Consider the following 13,404-nt stretch of genomic DNA (forward strand, 5'->3'; position numbering starts at 1 on the left):
AAATCTCAAAATGTGGGTCATTTACTTGTAGCTGCAGTCTCACTCACCACTTGTCCTTTGATGCTGGCGACTTCATCTTCGCTGAGCTTTGCAAACTCTGCTACTTCATCTTGTGCAATCTTGAAGTGTGAGCCTGTTGGGGCCCCTCCCAAGCTAATAAATGGTTCTTCCTCAGAGGAGCCATGCTCTTCCACCTCTGCTATCCAGACTTCCACTTGGGGCCATCCTTTCCTTTCCAATTCGGCTTGCTTTACTTCATGTACGACATCATATAGTGGGGGCCAATCTCTCCCCATGATCATTTCCCTAGCGAGCTCTGGGGCAAACCCCACCTTCATTCAACAGGCCTGTACCACGTTATGGCACTTTCCAGTATCAGGCCAGATCTTATAAGGGTCTGCGAGCAGCCTGTGTTGAGTGTGGCACATAAAGCTCATCCAGATATCCATGCTTTAACTTTGGTCCTATACCGTAACCTCGCTCCCCCCCGCATAAGCTACAAGTCCATCTCTTCCATGGGCTCGCTATTATCCTGTTTTTCCCAGGGGCCCGTGGTGCCGCCTGATGGTCTCCACCAGTCATGCAGTCCTTGAGGACGCTCTCTGGCCACATGTCCTGTATGCCTACAGCAATAGCACAGCACTCCCTTGCCTGCCTGTCTTAATGGGCCTCGATAACGTTCCTCATCCCTATGGAACTGGTTCTTCTCACTTTTATAAGGTTTCGCCTTCCCCGTTTCCACTTCTGACACTGCATAGGCTTTGGGAATTCTCTGGGCCTCTTTGGCTCACTTAGGTAGGTGTCACCTTCCCCATAATTGGGTCACTTCCTCTAGGTCTTGAATAAACTGTTCTAGCAATATTTGTTCTGCAAGCACCTCCCTGCCTACTGTGGCTGGGGGGGACCCATTTGTTCAGATCTTTTAACAGTTCCATCATGACCTGGGTTTTCTTCTCATCTTTCCCTTTTGTAGCCCTAAAGAGTCTCCTGTAGTGCTCTGGGGTTCATTGGAGCTGGTGGAGAATTGCCCCCCTTGACTTTATCATAGTCATATGCTTCATCCCTGGGGAGGGACCTATATGCTGCTTGGCCCTTTCCGATCAGTAGCGACCCTAGCTGCCCAGCCCACAGGGACCTAGCCAATCCAGTTTGTATGGCATTCCTTTCAAAGGCATCTATAAATACTTCAGTGTCATGGTCTTTCAACATCTTATGAGTTTTAAAGGCAAACCAGTTACGTCTAAGCCATTCACTTTGTTGTAGGGCCTATTGCTGTTGGACTTCGAGTACTTTAGTCACCGCTTGTAGCATTTGTCCTAACAGCTCTACTTGGAGTATCATATTAACCTCCATTTCAGTGTCAGTCTCCAGGGTTCCCTTATCCCTGGCCAATACACCAATTTCTAACTTGCCGTGCATATCCAGAGCTCCTTGCTTGGCCTTATCTAGCTGTCCCGAGCCAACCGTGGCCCTGTAGGCCAACAGTTTGCCCCCGGCAACCATTACCTAGACCACCAAAGCTTCTTGTCTGCCATGTCTTTGATGGAAATTTTGATCTTGGGATTGGTGTTACTCCTAGTGAAGTGGTATCTTACTAAGGTCACTTACCAGCGCGAAGATTTTGGGGCCCCACCTCCCTTACACCCCCCCTAGCACCAACCCGTTGTTACTTTGATGTTTGGACAGATGCAATATTGTTACCAGTCGTTGCCTTCATCCCATCCTGCAGGTCTGTCATCATCCTCTCTGACCTTTCCACGACTGGGCTTCAAAGTATTTTCTTCAGGTAAGTGCACTGATTCTGCTGAGTCAGTGCATGGGGGCAGCTCCACACACGGAGGCTGCCACCAACTGTTGCCCTCCAGCTCTCCACTCTAGCTGCAGCCTGCCCTAGGCTGCCGTGGACTTCCTTCCAGTCCCCGCCTTAAACTGGAGCACGGGGCTCTTATTGCCGCCTTGCTGCCCCGGCTGGCAAATCGGCTCTGGCACATGCTTACAAATCATGTCCACACTGGTGCCAGTCTTTTTTCTTCAGCCTGTCTCCGGGCCCCTGCTGGCTGTGGCAAGGGATGCCGCAGTGTTCTTGGTATGTCTCATGGCCCACCACTGCCGTCCCGCTCCCTGGTCCTGGGGGGCTGGGCTGCTGCTGGCGGGGTTGCCAGCGTTACTCACAGTGCAGCAATCTTTCCGCTGCCAGCATGCTTCCCACGGCTCAGCATGCGAGCATGCCGCCCATGGCTTGGGGCTTTTGCCGCCACCACCTCAGCCCCACAGCTTGGGGGTTTGCCGCCACTGCCTAAGCCCTGTGGCTCAAGGCTTTTGCCTCCATCACAGTTGGTCTGTATTGCCAGCCTGTCCTCGAGTGTGACCACACTCCCCCATAATCTGGTGTTATCGTCAAACTTTGCCAGTTTGTCTTTAATACCCGAATCCAAATCATTGATGAACACGCTGAAAAGCACTGGTCCAAGGACCGAACCCTGAGGGATGCCACTGGTCACCTTCTGTCATGTTGACTTAGTTCCATCAGTCAAAACTCTCTGGGTCTTACCTTGGAGCCAGGTTCTTAGCCACTGGACCGTAAAGTAGTTGAGGCTGCATTTTCCCAATTTTACCATGAAGACATTGTGGGAGGGTAGGTCGAAGGCCTTTTTGAAGTCCAAGTATACATCAACTTCATTTCCCCTATCCAGGTGGCGAGTTACCTGACCATAGAAAAAAATTAGGTTGGTCAGGCATGACTACCCGTAACAAAGCCATGTTGGATATTCTTCAGAATACTGTCTTGTGTTAACTTATCAGTAATGGATTCTTTGATAATTTTTTTTCCAGGATTTTACCAGGAATTGAAGTCGAGCTGATTGGCCTGTAATTCCCCGGGTCCTCCTTTCTCAAAGATAGGTACCACATTGGCCTTCTTCCAATCTTCTGGGACCTCTCCTGAGTGCCATGAGTCTTCAAATAACTTTGCCATATGTTGCACGATGACGTCAGCCAGTTCTTTTAGCACTCTCAGGTATAGTTCATCCAGTCCTGCTGACTTGTAGATATTTAGCTTCTGTAGGTGCTCTCCCCAGAGATCTTTGCCAACTACAGGAGGGTGATCACTCCCACCTTGATCACCATTTTTCCCTATCAAGCAAGCTAAGACCCTTTGACTGGTGGAAAAGCAACTCAAAGTGCTCATTCAGAAGTTAGTTTTGTTTTGTTTTTTTTTAGTGTCAGTTGTCAGCCATTCCATTTTGGTCAGCAGGGGCCCTATGCTTTCCTTATTTTTTCTCTGACCTCCTACGTATCTAAAGGAAGACTTTCTGTTGTCCTTGATTCCAGTTGCCAATTTGTATTCAGTTTGTGCCTTTGCTGTCCTAATCTGCTCCCTACAGGTGCAGGCTATTGTTGAGTACTCCTCTTTGGTGGTTATTTCTGGCTTTCACCCCTTGTAAGCTTCTCTTTTTAATTTTAGGAGGTCCATGACTTCACTATCAAGCGAGGGGGGGGGAGGGGGGTGGTCTCCCAGCCCTTTTACTGTTTTTCTTATGAAACAGAATGGACTTTGTGCTCCTAAGATTGCTTCCTTGAGGAACAACCACTCTTCTTGTACTCCTTTCCTCATCAGACCAGGGTCCCACAGGGCCTCGTCAACCAATCTCCTAAGCTTGTGGAAGTCAGTTTTCTTAAAATCAAGGATTTCTATCTTGCTGTCTGATTTCCCTGACTTACGGTGGATGGAGAAAGTGATCATCTTATGATCACTGTCACCCAGTTTCCCTTTGATCCTCAGGTTGCTCACTAGATTGTCCCCTTTGGCCAGAACCAAGTATAGCAGTGCCTTGCCCTGGTCAACTCGTAGACTTCTTGAGTTGGATAGAGCTCTTCAATGCAAGTGAGAAAGCTTTGAAAGTGAGGGATGATGGCTGAGGGCACTACCCAGCCGGGGCAGTGCTTGGGGCCTAGGTGGGAATATGCAGCTGCAAGGCCCATCTGGAGAGCAGGATAGAGCCTTGGGTGGCTCAAAGGGTTGGGGGGGGGGGGGAAGGGGTTGGCTCTTCGCCACTGCGCACACTCCCAGTTGGAGTGTGAATGCCAGAGGCAACATGTTGGAGGGGTTATGTGAGGGGGGAGGGGACACATGACCCCCCCAGATTTGTGGACCCACAGCAGAATGCAGAGCTGCAGCCTGGCTGCCTCCACGGTCCAGTGGGTGGAACCCAGCATGGGAAGGAGAAGTGGGGTCAGGAGGCTTGGTGCTGCTGCTGCTGGGAGCCCCGTGCCAGCCACACTGGCATGGGGAGGCACCCCCGCCCGCCTGGCAGCAGCAAAGGGGGCATAACTCCACACTGCCATCGCCATGCCCACTGCTGCTGGGTAGGCAGGGGGCATCTCACCATGGCAGAGCAACTGATGTGGGGCTCCCAGTAGCAGCAATGAGTCTTCCCACCCTGCTTTGCCCTCTTGCGCTGGGTCCTGCCCACTGGACCGCAGAGGCCTCTAGGTGGAGGGCAGCAGGGTGGGGAGTCCCACAGCAGGCAGCCCGCATTCTTTCCTGCTCCCCCCAGGGCTCTGATTGACTCCTCTCTGAGCGTGCCACTTGGAGCGAGCGGGGGGGGGGGGGGGGGGGGGGGGGGGGAAGGGGTAGAAAGAGGGTGAAGGCTCCACACTCCACCCCAGCAATTGCTGGCACCTGTGCATGGCAGCTGGGGCTTGGGTGCTGCTGGCGCCTGCGGAGCAGGGAGGATGCAGCTGCTGGGTCCCCTAGCCTTGGCAGTTGGGGGCCCTCTCTGGCAGGGGGAGGGGGTGGACAGGAGGCTGTGAATCGAGAGTGAGGGGCACCAGCAGGGTTAGTGGGGTTTGGAGTGAGAGGCAGTAGCAGGGATGGGAAGCTGTGAATCAAAAGTGAGGGGCAACAGCATGGGTAAGGGCAAGGACCAGTGTATCAGGAATGCTTAGCACCACAAAGCAGTGACAGAGGGGGAGCAGCCACAGCTGGACCTGTGTCCTGGTGAGCAAAGTGGGAGCTCTGATTTTTTTTTTTTTTTAAGCATAGAAAAAAATCAAAATCTAGTACTGAAATATATAGGTATTTTGAATTTATTTTATTATAATGATTGAAGCACACGTAGGCTTCCAAACTGCAAATGTCAATAAAACATTGTGCTCAACTCACAAACACACACACACACACACACACACACTGGTGTTTCTTTATAATTGCAGAAAAATGCAGATACTGTTTTAAAATCAGAGAATTCTGGATTTTTTAAACAGAGAAAGCCAGGAGCCCCTATGATAAGAATCAGTCTGAGAAATAGACTAACAAACATAAATAAGTATTTCTAACATCAAAATAAAAGTCAGTTCATAGAACTGAGATCTAAAGCTGTACTGACTTAAAACTAGACTCATACATTACTTGCGGGGATGAAGGAAGTGCTGTGGATATAGTGCATCTTGACTTACTTTTGACAAGGTCCCACACAACCTTCTCATAAACAAACTGGAGAAACATGGGTTATAGAAAAATACTACAAGGTAGAGAGATAACTGGCTCAGCAGCCTCAAGCAAAGGGTAATTATTAATGGATCCATATTAGACTAGCAGAAGGTTTTAAGTGGAGTTCCCACAGGGGTCCATCCTGGGTCCAGTGCTGTTCAACATGCTTATTAACAATTTGAATACTGGCAGAGAGAGCTTCTTGAGCATGTTTGCAGATGACATGAAACTGGAAAGAATTGTGAACATGTTGAAGAATGTGAATGCAATTCAGAAGGATCTTGACAGCTCTAGCCCAGCTTTCCAGTTTAACAGGATGAAGTTTAAAGTGGACAAATGCAAGGTGCTACAACTCAGGATCAATAATCAAAACACCAAATACTAAATGTGGGACAGCTAGCTGAATGGCAGCTCTATGGAAAAGGTAGACCACAGACTCAAAACGAGTCTGCAGCATGATGCAGCCGCATAAAAGGTGGAGTGTGATTTTGGGATGCGTAGACAGAAGCATTAAGTGCAGGACATGTGAGATGATAGTGTCTGGCACTGGTTAGGCCTCATCTGGAGTAGTATGTGCAGTTTTGGGCTCCACATCTTTAAAAAGACGTGGAAAAGTTAGAGAGGGTTCAGAGGTGGGCAACAAAAATGATCAATGGCTTTCAACCGGTGTTCCCTCTAAGCTGTGTGGCGTGCGTGGCCGTGCAGCTTAGAGGGAACGCTGCTTGGAATGGAAGTCATACGAGGAGAGTTTGAAGGAGCAAGGCATGCTCAGCTGGTGGAAAAGGTGTTTATGAAGGGACATGATAGTAATCTTCAAATACATGAAGGGCTGCCATAAAGAAGAGGAAAAGCACCTTTTTTCTCTTGCTGCAGAGAGGAAGATGCAGCAAAGTAAATTTAGAATGGATATCCAGAAAAGTTTCTTCGCTGTTAGAATATAAAGGCAGTGGACTAGACTGCCTACAGATGTTGTAGGCTGCATCACTGCAGGTGTTCAAGATGAGGTTGGACAGCCACTGATCAGGGAATAATCAAGGTATGGCTATGTCTAACTTTCTACCAAGGGTATTTCCCATACTTTCAGGCTTTATTAACTGCTCCCCTCCCCGACACATTTTTCTGCTGCGTGTCAGGGTGTTTTTAATACAGGTGCACCGATATATCAGTCCATATCAGATCAGCACTGATAAAAAGAAAATTGACATTATCGGCAATCAGCTTTTTTTGGCTGGTGTAGGCAATAATGTCGCTGATAAATGCTATGTGCATGTGTGCAGCGGCCATGCACATAGCCAAAAATGCAGCCCAGAAACTTGGAGAGCAGCATCCAGCTGCTAAGTTGGGGGGGGGGAGGGGAAAGCAGATCGAGATCCCCATGGTGAGGGAAGGAGTGGGGCAGGGCTGCCCAGCCAGGGCAGGGTGTGGGATGGAGTGGTGGGTGGCTCGTCTAGAGGAGAGGGGTGGGGAGGAGTGGTAGCCAGCAGCAGTAGGTAGCGATGGCAATGTGGAGTTGTGCCCCCCTTGCTGCTGCCAGGCGGGCAGGGGTGCCTCCCCATGGCACTGTGGCTGGCACGGGGCTCCCAGCAGCTGCAGCACCAAGCCTCCCACCACTGTATGCAGCCCCAAAGGAGGCATGGGGACCATGTGCCCCTTTGGATTTATGCACAGGGTGAGAGCAGGCAGCCAGCTACAGGCTCAGGGGCTGCGCTGGCATCTTCCCTGTGGGGGTGGAGCAGGCAGCAGCAGTGCTGGGGGGACCCGGGGGGGGGGGGGGGGGCGGCGCAGGGCACTACAGAGTGGCCACGGCAAATTTTGGGATAGCTGTACCCCACAACATATCCCTGCCCCAGTGCTGCCACCGCCCACCCCACCCCCACTCACCCTTGAGCACAGCCCTGGCCCAGCTCCCCCACTTGGAAGAGGCCAGAACAGTCCCTGGCTCCGAGCCTGCCCTCGCCCAGTGCACAAATCCAGGGGGGCACATGCCCCCCATGTCTCCCCTGGAGTGCATGCAGTGGTGGGGGCCATCCTTCTCCCTACCCCACTGGACAAAACACCTGTATCTCTCTTCCACACCCTGCCTCTGCCCCAGCTCCACTCCCTCCTTCACCATGGTGGCCTTGATCTGCCCCCACCCCCCACATCCCCCGACTTAACAGCTGGATGCTGCTCTCCAAGCTGCTGTGCTGCATATTGGATCAGTATCAGCCAACATGGCTGGTTAAGAATCAGCCACTGGTATCAGTCCAAAAAAAAATCTTTAAAATCGGTGGACCCCCAGATTTTAAGCCTTCCCAGAAGCATTGGGTATTGCCTACAGCCAAGGCTGAGGACCTCAAATGGGATGTGCCAATGCTCCTGCTAGAAGGAGCATAGAGGTTCCTGGCTAGAGGGCCTTGCCCCTCTGCTCTGGGTCAGACTGACTGCTATATTTGAGGTTAGGAAGGAATGTTTTTGCCTTCCTCTAGCAGGTGTGGCCCTCTACCCAGGACCTCCTGAGAGTATATTGACAACATTTTACAGAACATTGTTTTAAACAATGAGTGACAGGGACAAGGAAAGAAATAAAAAAAAGGAGAAACTCTGCTATTACAACCATACTCTTAAGTGTTATTTGTTACTATCCATCTGCAAATTGTATAAATGAAAATATCAACTAGAAAACAGTTCAGGATAGATCCTTGTAGACTTGAAATTGGAAGGCAGTTTGGCAGTGAATCATTGTTAACTACTCTTTGAAACTTTAAGCCAATTGTTCATTCATCTTCTGGCAAATGTGTCTAGACTCTATTTTCCTAGTCTACTTATGACTGCATAAGCATTAGTATAGTACTATACATCAAGTTCTTCCTCTAATTCAATAGGCCATTTTTATCCTGTCAAAGAAAGAAGTTAAATGACTTTGTATATATTTTACATCAACCACAAACAATACGAGTTACTCAAGTTTGTAGTGATAGGTTTTCTTATTAGTATCCGTGATTTCTTTTGTTATATGTCTATATTGCAACACACAATTTCTACCTTTCAGTGTACCTCAGGTTTTTCTAACTTACGTTAGAGGTGTTTTTTCCTTCAAAGTATCCACGCTTGAGAGCTCATTCTCAACTGTAAGCTTTAAACTGTAAATAACCTGAAATTAGAAAGTGCATTTTTAGCTTCTATTGCATCATGACATGTTCAAGATCTTTTAGAAGCCACCTGATTCTCCTCAACCATAATTGTAAGTAGGCAATTTATAAAACGTTTGCAACTGTGACTTAGTCTAGCAGGAAGGACTGTACAGGACAGGGGTGTCAAACATGTGGCTCACAGGCCAAATTTGGCCCCCAAAGCCCCATTATCCAGCCCCTGGTGCTTCCCCTAGGTTGCATGGACCTAGACTGACCCTATGGATAGGGCCTGGGGTGTGTACATGTGTGAGCACCTGTTCCAGCAGCACCAGGAACCGTGCCACACATGGAGCCCATAGGCGCTACGTGTAGCACAGGTCCCAGACTGGCTAGAGCAGGTGCCTCATGCAGCATGGCTGACTAGCTATGAGTGCTGTTGATGGGGGGGAGGGGGATAAAGAGTCAGGGGGAGAAGGTAACCCGTGTTAGGTTGGGTCAACCCATGCCAATCTAAAATTTAATTCTTATCAGATGAAAACTAACTTTAGATTGGTAGTACCATTTTTTAAGGTGACTTAAGCCTCGTGAATGCTTGCACACCCAGCCACTTAGATCGTCTGAAGCTTGGTTAGGGTGCCTAATACTTGTACGCAACCTCAGAATGCAACCATAAAGAGATATTACTAGCCTATCGTACAACCCCATGACCACTTACCCTCATTTTTTAGCTGTTAGTATAGTGGTGCTCAACCTTCTGGCCCTATTGGCAGGATGAGTGATGTGGGGCCAGCCTCTGGGCTGGTTCCTGTGGGCAGAGTTGGTGTGTGGGCTGACTCCATGCTGGATCCAATGTGGGACAGAGTCATTTGGCTTGTGGGGCTCCCCACAGGTATGGCCCCATGGGCTAGATTTGGCCTGTGGGCTGGAGATTGAGCACCACTGGTTTAGTATAGCCATTTCTGATGTTTTACTATGTTTGGATGTTCTGGAATCTTCTTTACTGGAGGTTTCTAGGAACAGGTTAGACAAACAGGGTCTAAACATATTTCATCCTACCTCAGTGAGGAGGCTTCAACTAGATCTCAGGGTTCCTTTTCAAAATTCAATGATTTTAAATAATTTATTGTAAAACATCTCAATCTTTAAACACTGGTGATCTAGAAAGCATTTGAGTGGATTAATCACAACAATGTTACAGATACCTGATTCAAATCACAACAGGTTCTGAGTGAAGGTGTAGTTTTTAACTCCTCTGCTATCCTCATCACTCCAATCAATTTGTTTTTCTTCTCTTCAATGTGCTGCTTAACCTTCAAGACATCAGATATGTAACTGTCTGTATTCTCCTCTAATTCTGCATGCAAGTGCTTTTTCCTAGAAATATATCAATTATCCAGATTATTTTTCAGAATTCAACAGATAATGAAACAGTACAGACCAAACTAAAACTAACCCCCACCCTCAAAACTACAACATTTTAATAGAACCATGTCACAGCTAGCTAGGTATTTGTGAAGAAAGGCTGAAGGAACTAAGATGTTTTGGTCTGGAAAAGATAAGATTGAGGGAGGAATTTGATAACTGGATTCAAATATCTGAAGGACAGTTATAAAAAGAAGGGATGTAGACCATTCTCTGGGGCCACAGGGGACAGGACCAGATGGCCTCAAACTGCAGCAAATGAGATGGCCTAGATTGAGGCCATCTAAGTCCTGTCTAACTAGAACAAATGGCCTCAAACTGCAGCAGAGGAAATTTAGGTTGGAGATTAGGAAGAACTTTCTAACTAGGGTGGTCAAGCACCAAAACAGACTACCTAGAGAAACTGTGGAATCACTATCCTTGGAAATTTCAAAAGCAGTTTGGATAAACACTTGGCTGGGATGATCAAGTGAGACTCCCTTGAGCAGGGGGCTGGATTAGATGACGTCCTTGAGGTCCCTTGCAGTCCTACTTTCATTCCCAAGCACCAGTTCTCCCTTCCCTTTTAAAGCAGGTAAAAATATTTGTTTTCTGGGTATGGACAAACACACTTTTGTTACAGACAGTGTACTTACTGGTCTATGCTTTTTCTTAGGTTTTTAAAATTCTTTCAATTTTCAAAATTCAATTCCCACATACTTCAATAGAGGACTGAAAATTGAGATACAACTTTAAAATTTACTGTATTTATTCACATCCCACATGCACCTTTCCCCAAAAATATTTCTCCAAATTAGGGCATGTGTCAAGCAGGAAAACAAATTTTCTCCACCTACCAGACTCAGGGAGGGAAGGAAGAGAGCTCACCCTTCAAAGTCAAAGTCAGAGCTTCAATGTTAACCCTTACAGAGCCACTGCCAAATTAACAGTTTAACTGAGCTGCTGCTGCTAGTTCACCAATGACTGAGGGCTAACACCTTAGTTTTGCTAGAGCAGCACTGGCCGCAATGTCAGGACCCCTGCAGTCACAATTCAGCTGACTGGAAAAAGCTTTTTTTCTTCATTCTGCTGTCTTAAATAAGGTATGCATCTTATTTGAGGTCATGTGGTGTACAAGGAAGTGTGGAAGTAAGCTTCTTCTGCTATTTTTTGAAAGACTCCTTCAGCACCCCCCCCACCCCCAAGACCATTCAAGTATAAAAAATATAATTATTAAAGGTTAAAAGAGAAGCCTGCTGAGATCATCCCTGTTTTTGGTTTTAAGGAGTTATTTACAGTCAGCTGCAGATTTCAGACTGGGGGCTTTCCTTCTTGTACTGTTTTGTCTTGTAACTGTTTTAACAGAAACAATAGAAATACCTGAAATTTAATCTTAGAAAAATAACAAGTAGACATAAATAAAATGAATAACTTCTCTCTTAGTAGTGAAAATACATTTTGAAGTTCTGTTCATAGTAAAACCAAAATAAAGTTATTAAGGATCTAAAATATTAAGGAAGAAGTGAAACCAGTTAAATGATTTTTAAGTCTTTGTCCAGAAAACAAAAACACAGAGTATTACCTTGATTGAAGGGAAGCAATAAGATTACTAAACTCTTTATCCACAATTTCTGCAATCTTGCCTTCATCCTTCTTTGCCTTGGATTCCAAATATTCCAGTATCTATTTCATTTAAAACATTAATAAATAAATGTATATTAACTTATTTACACAAAATAAGCAGCATTTATTTAAAAAAAAAAAGTCACAAAACCAATGATTAGAAACATAATGACAAACATTGCAGGGGCAGTGACATGTGCCATACTATAAAAAATGCGATCAAATCAAATAGCACTGTGAAGATCCTGAACAAACATGGAACATGTAGGACTAGTAATCAAACGTCAAGAAAACAAACTGAAAAAAAAACCAATGTAGATACTCAAATTTGTCTATGTCTTCTAAAGGATATTACAAACAGTTGGTTTTGCTGCATCTGAAAACCAAAAGAGAAAAACCAACCCAGAAAAACATGGGAGGAGACTAAGATAGCCAGAATTATATACAAGTGGCAAGATCTGCACTTAAGCAGCTGAACAGAATAGTTATTGAACAGAAATGTAAAATCAAGACTACCACATGGTAGTATAGTAATAATGTGAAAGCTGACCTACAAAGAAGGTAGAATATTTTATATATTGAATCCTGCAAGTTTTCTGGCCAAAACAGACAAACACAGACAGAAGAGAGAATCAAGCAAAGAACAGCATAATGTAATTCAAAGTGGACAGGTCACAGGGTAAGAATGGGAGATGAAAAAAATACCTAAAACTGGTGATATTTCAGACACCGAGAAAGGAAAAAGACCCAGAGACACATGAAAGAAGACTGCAGAGAAAGAAAGGAAGGAATCTGAAACAGGATAGTAAAAATCAAGAAGAGCAGCTGGCAGAGAAGCTTCTTTGTAGGTTGTATGTGCTACACAGGAACATACTTGAGTATACTCAGATAGCATCAACCTGTAATGTTGGCCCAGCTTATCTGTTGAAAATACCTTATTCACCTGGGGTGGGAATAGTTGTTTCAGCACAAAGTACCTTTATTCTGATATAACTTCATTCACCTTAGCAGGGGAGCAGGGATGCATCACCGCATATATCTGTAGAAGTGTTAAAGTTAGCATGCTGCAGAGAATGAAAGAGAGAATTAGAGAACACCCTCTTATTGGGAGCCAGACTTTAGTATGTATATACACATACGCACTTGAATTTGAAGAAAAAAATTATATATACACACAGCAAATTTGAAGATATATATATATTTTCAATTTTGCTGTTAACACTATTTTGTTGACTGTGCTTTTGGATTACTTACAGGAAAAGTTTTCAAACTCTGTTCTTTTCTTGGGCTAGGTAGTTGGTGTAGAATGTTCCCACACAACTTTATTTTCATATCCAAGTATAGCCTTGCTGCAAATGCTTGATGACATTTCATACCATGCAGTTAAGAAGAACTATACTAAAACTGAATGCCAAATACATTTATTCATATCATAAAGTAAACCAGGGGTAGGCAATATTTTTTGACCAGAGTGCTGAAAAACACCATAATGCCTACTTCCGAAGGTGCCGGAGTGCTGGCATGGCAGAAAAACAAAGTGAGGGCAAGGGGTACATGGCAGGATGCCCTGCTTGTGCTCCTTGCTCCCCACCCAAAGCCTCTGTCCCCCAGCCCTACTGCCCCTTGCCCTCCACCCAACGCCCTTGGCCCCCAGCCCGACCATCCCTTGCCCCCCCACCCCAGAGCCTCTGGCCCCCAGCCCTGCTGCACCTGGCCCCCCACCCAAAGCCTCTGCCCCCCAGCCCTACTGCCCCTTGCCCCCCAGCCAAAGCTGGG

At 46.4% G+C, this 13,404-nt stretch overlaps 1 protein-coding gene across 5 annotated transcripts in view; it reads right to left on the bottom strand.

Moving 5' to 3' along the window:
- Positions 1–13,404, bottom strand: part of RNF17 (ring finger protein 17) — a 124,076-nt gene that overhangs the window by 92,338 nt on the left and 18,334 nt on the right. For all 5 annotated transcript variants that reach the window (XM_059720734.1, XM_019481987.2, XM_059720730.1 and 2 more), the window contains exons 7-9: positions 11,588–11,688; positions 9,807–9,978; positions 8,548–8,624 (exon numbers count right to left, since the gene is read on the bottom strand). In XM_059720734.1, coding sequence (XP_059576717.1) covers positions 8,548–8,624; positions 9,807–9,978; positions 11,588–11,688 — 350 coding nt within the window. The remainder of the gene's footprint in view (positions 1–8,547; positions 8,625–9,806; positions 9,979–11,587; positions 11,689–13,404) is intronic.

This window comes from Alligator mississippiensis, chromosome 1 (assembly GCF_030867095.1).
Source record: "Alligator mississippiensis isolate rAllMis1 chromosome 1, rAllMis1, whole genome shotgun sequence".
Classification (NCBI taxonomy): domain Eukaryota; kingdom Metazoa; phylum Chordata; order Crocodylia; family Alligatoridae; genus Alligator; species Alligator mississippiensis.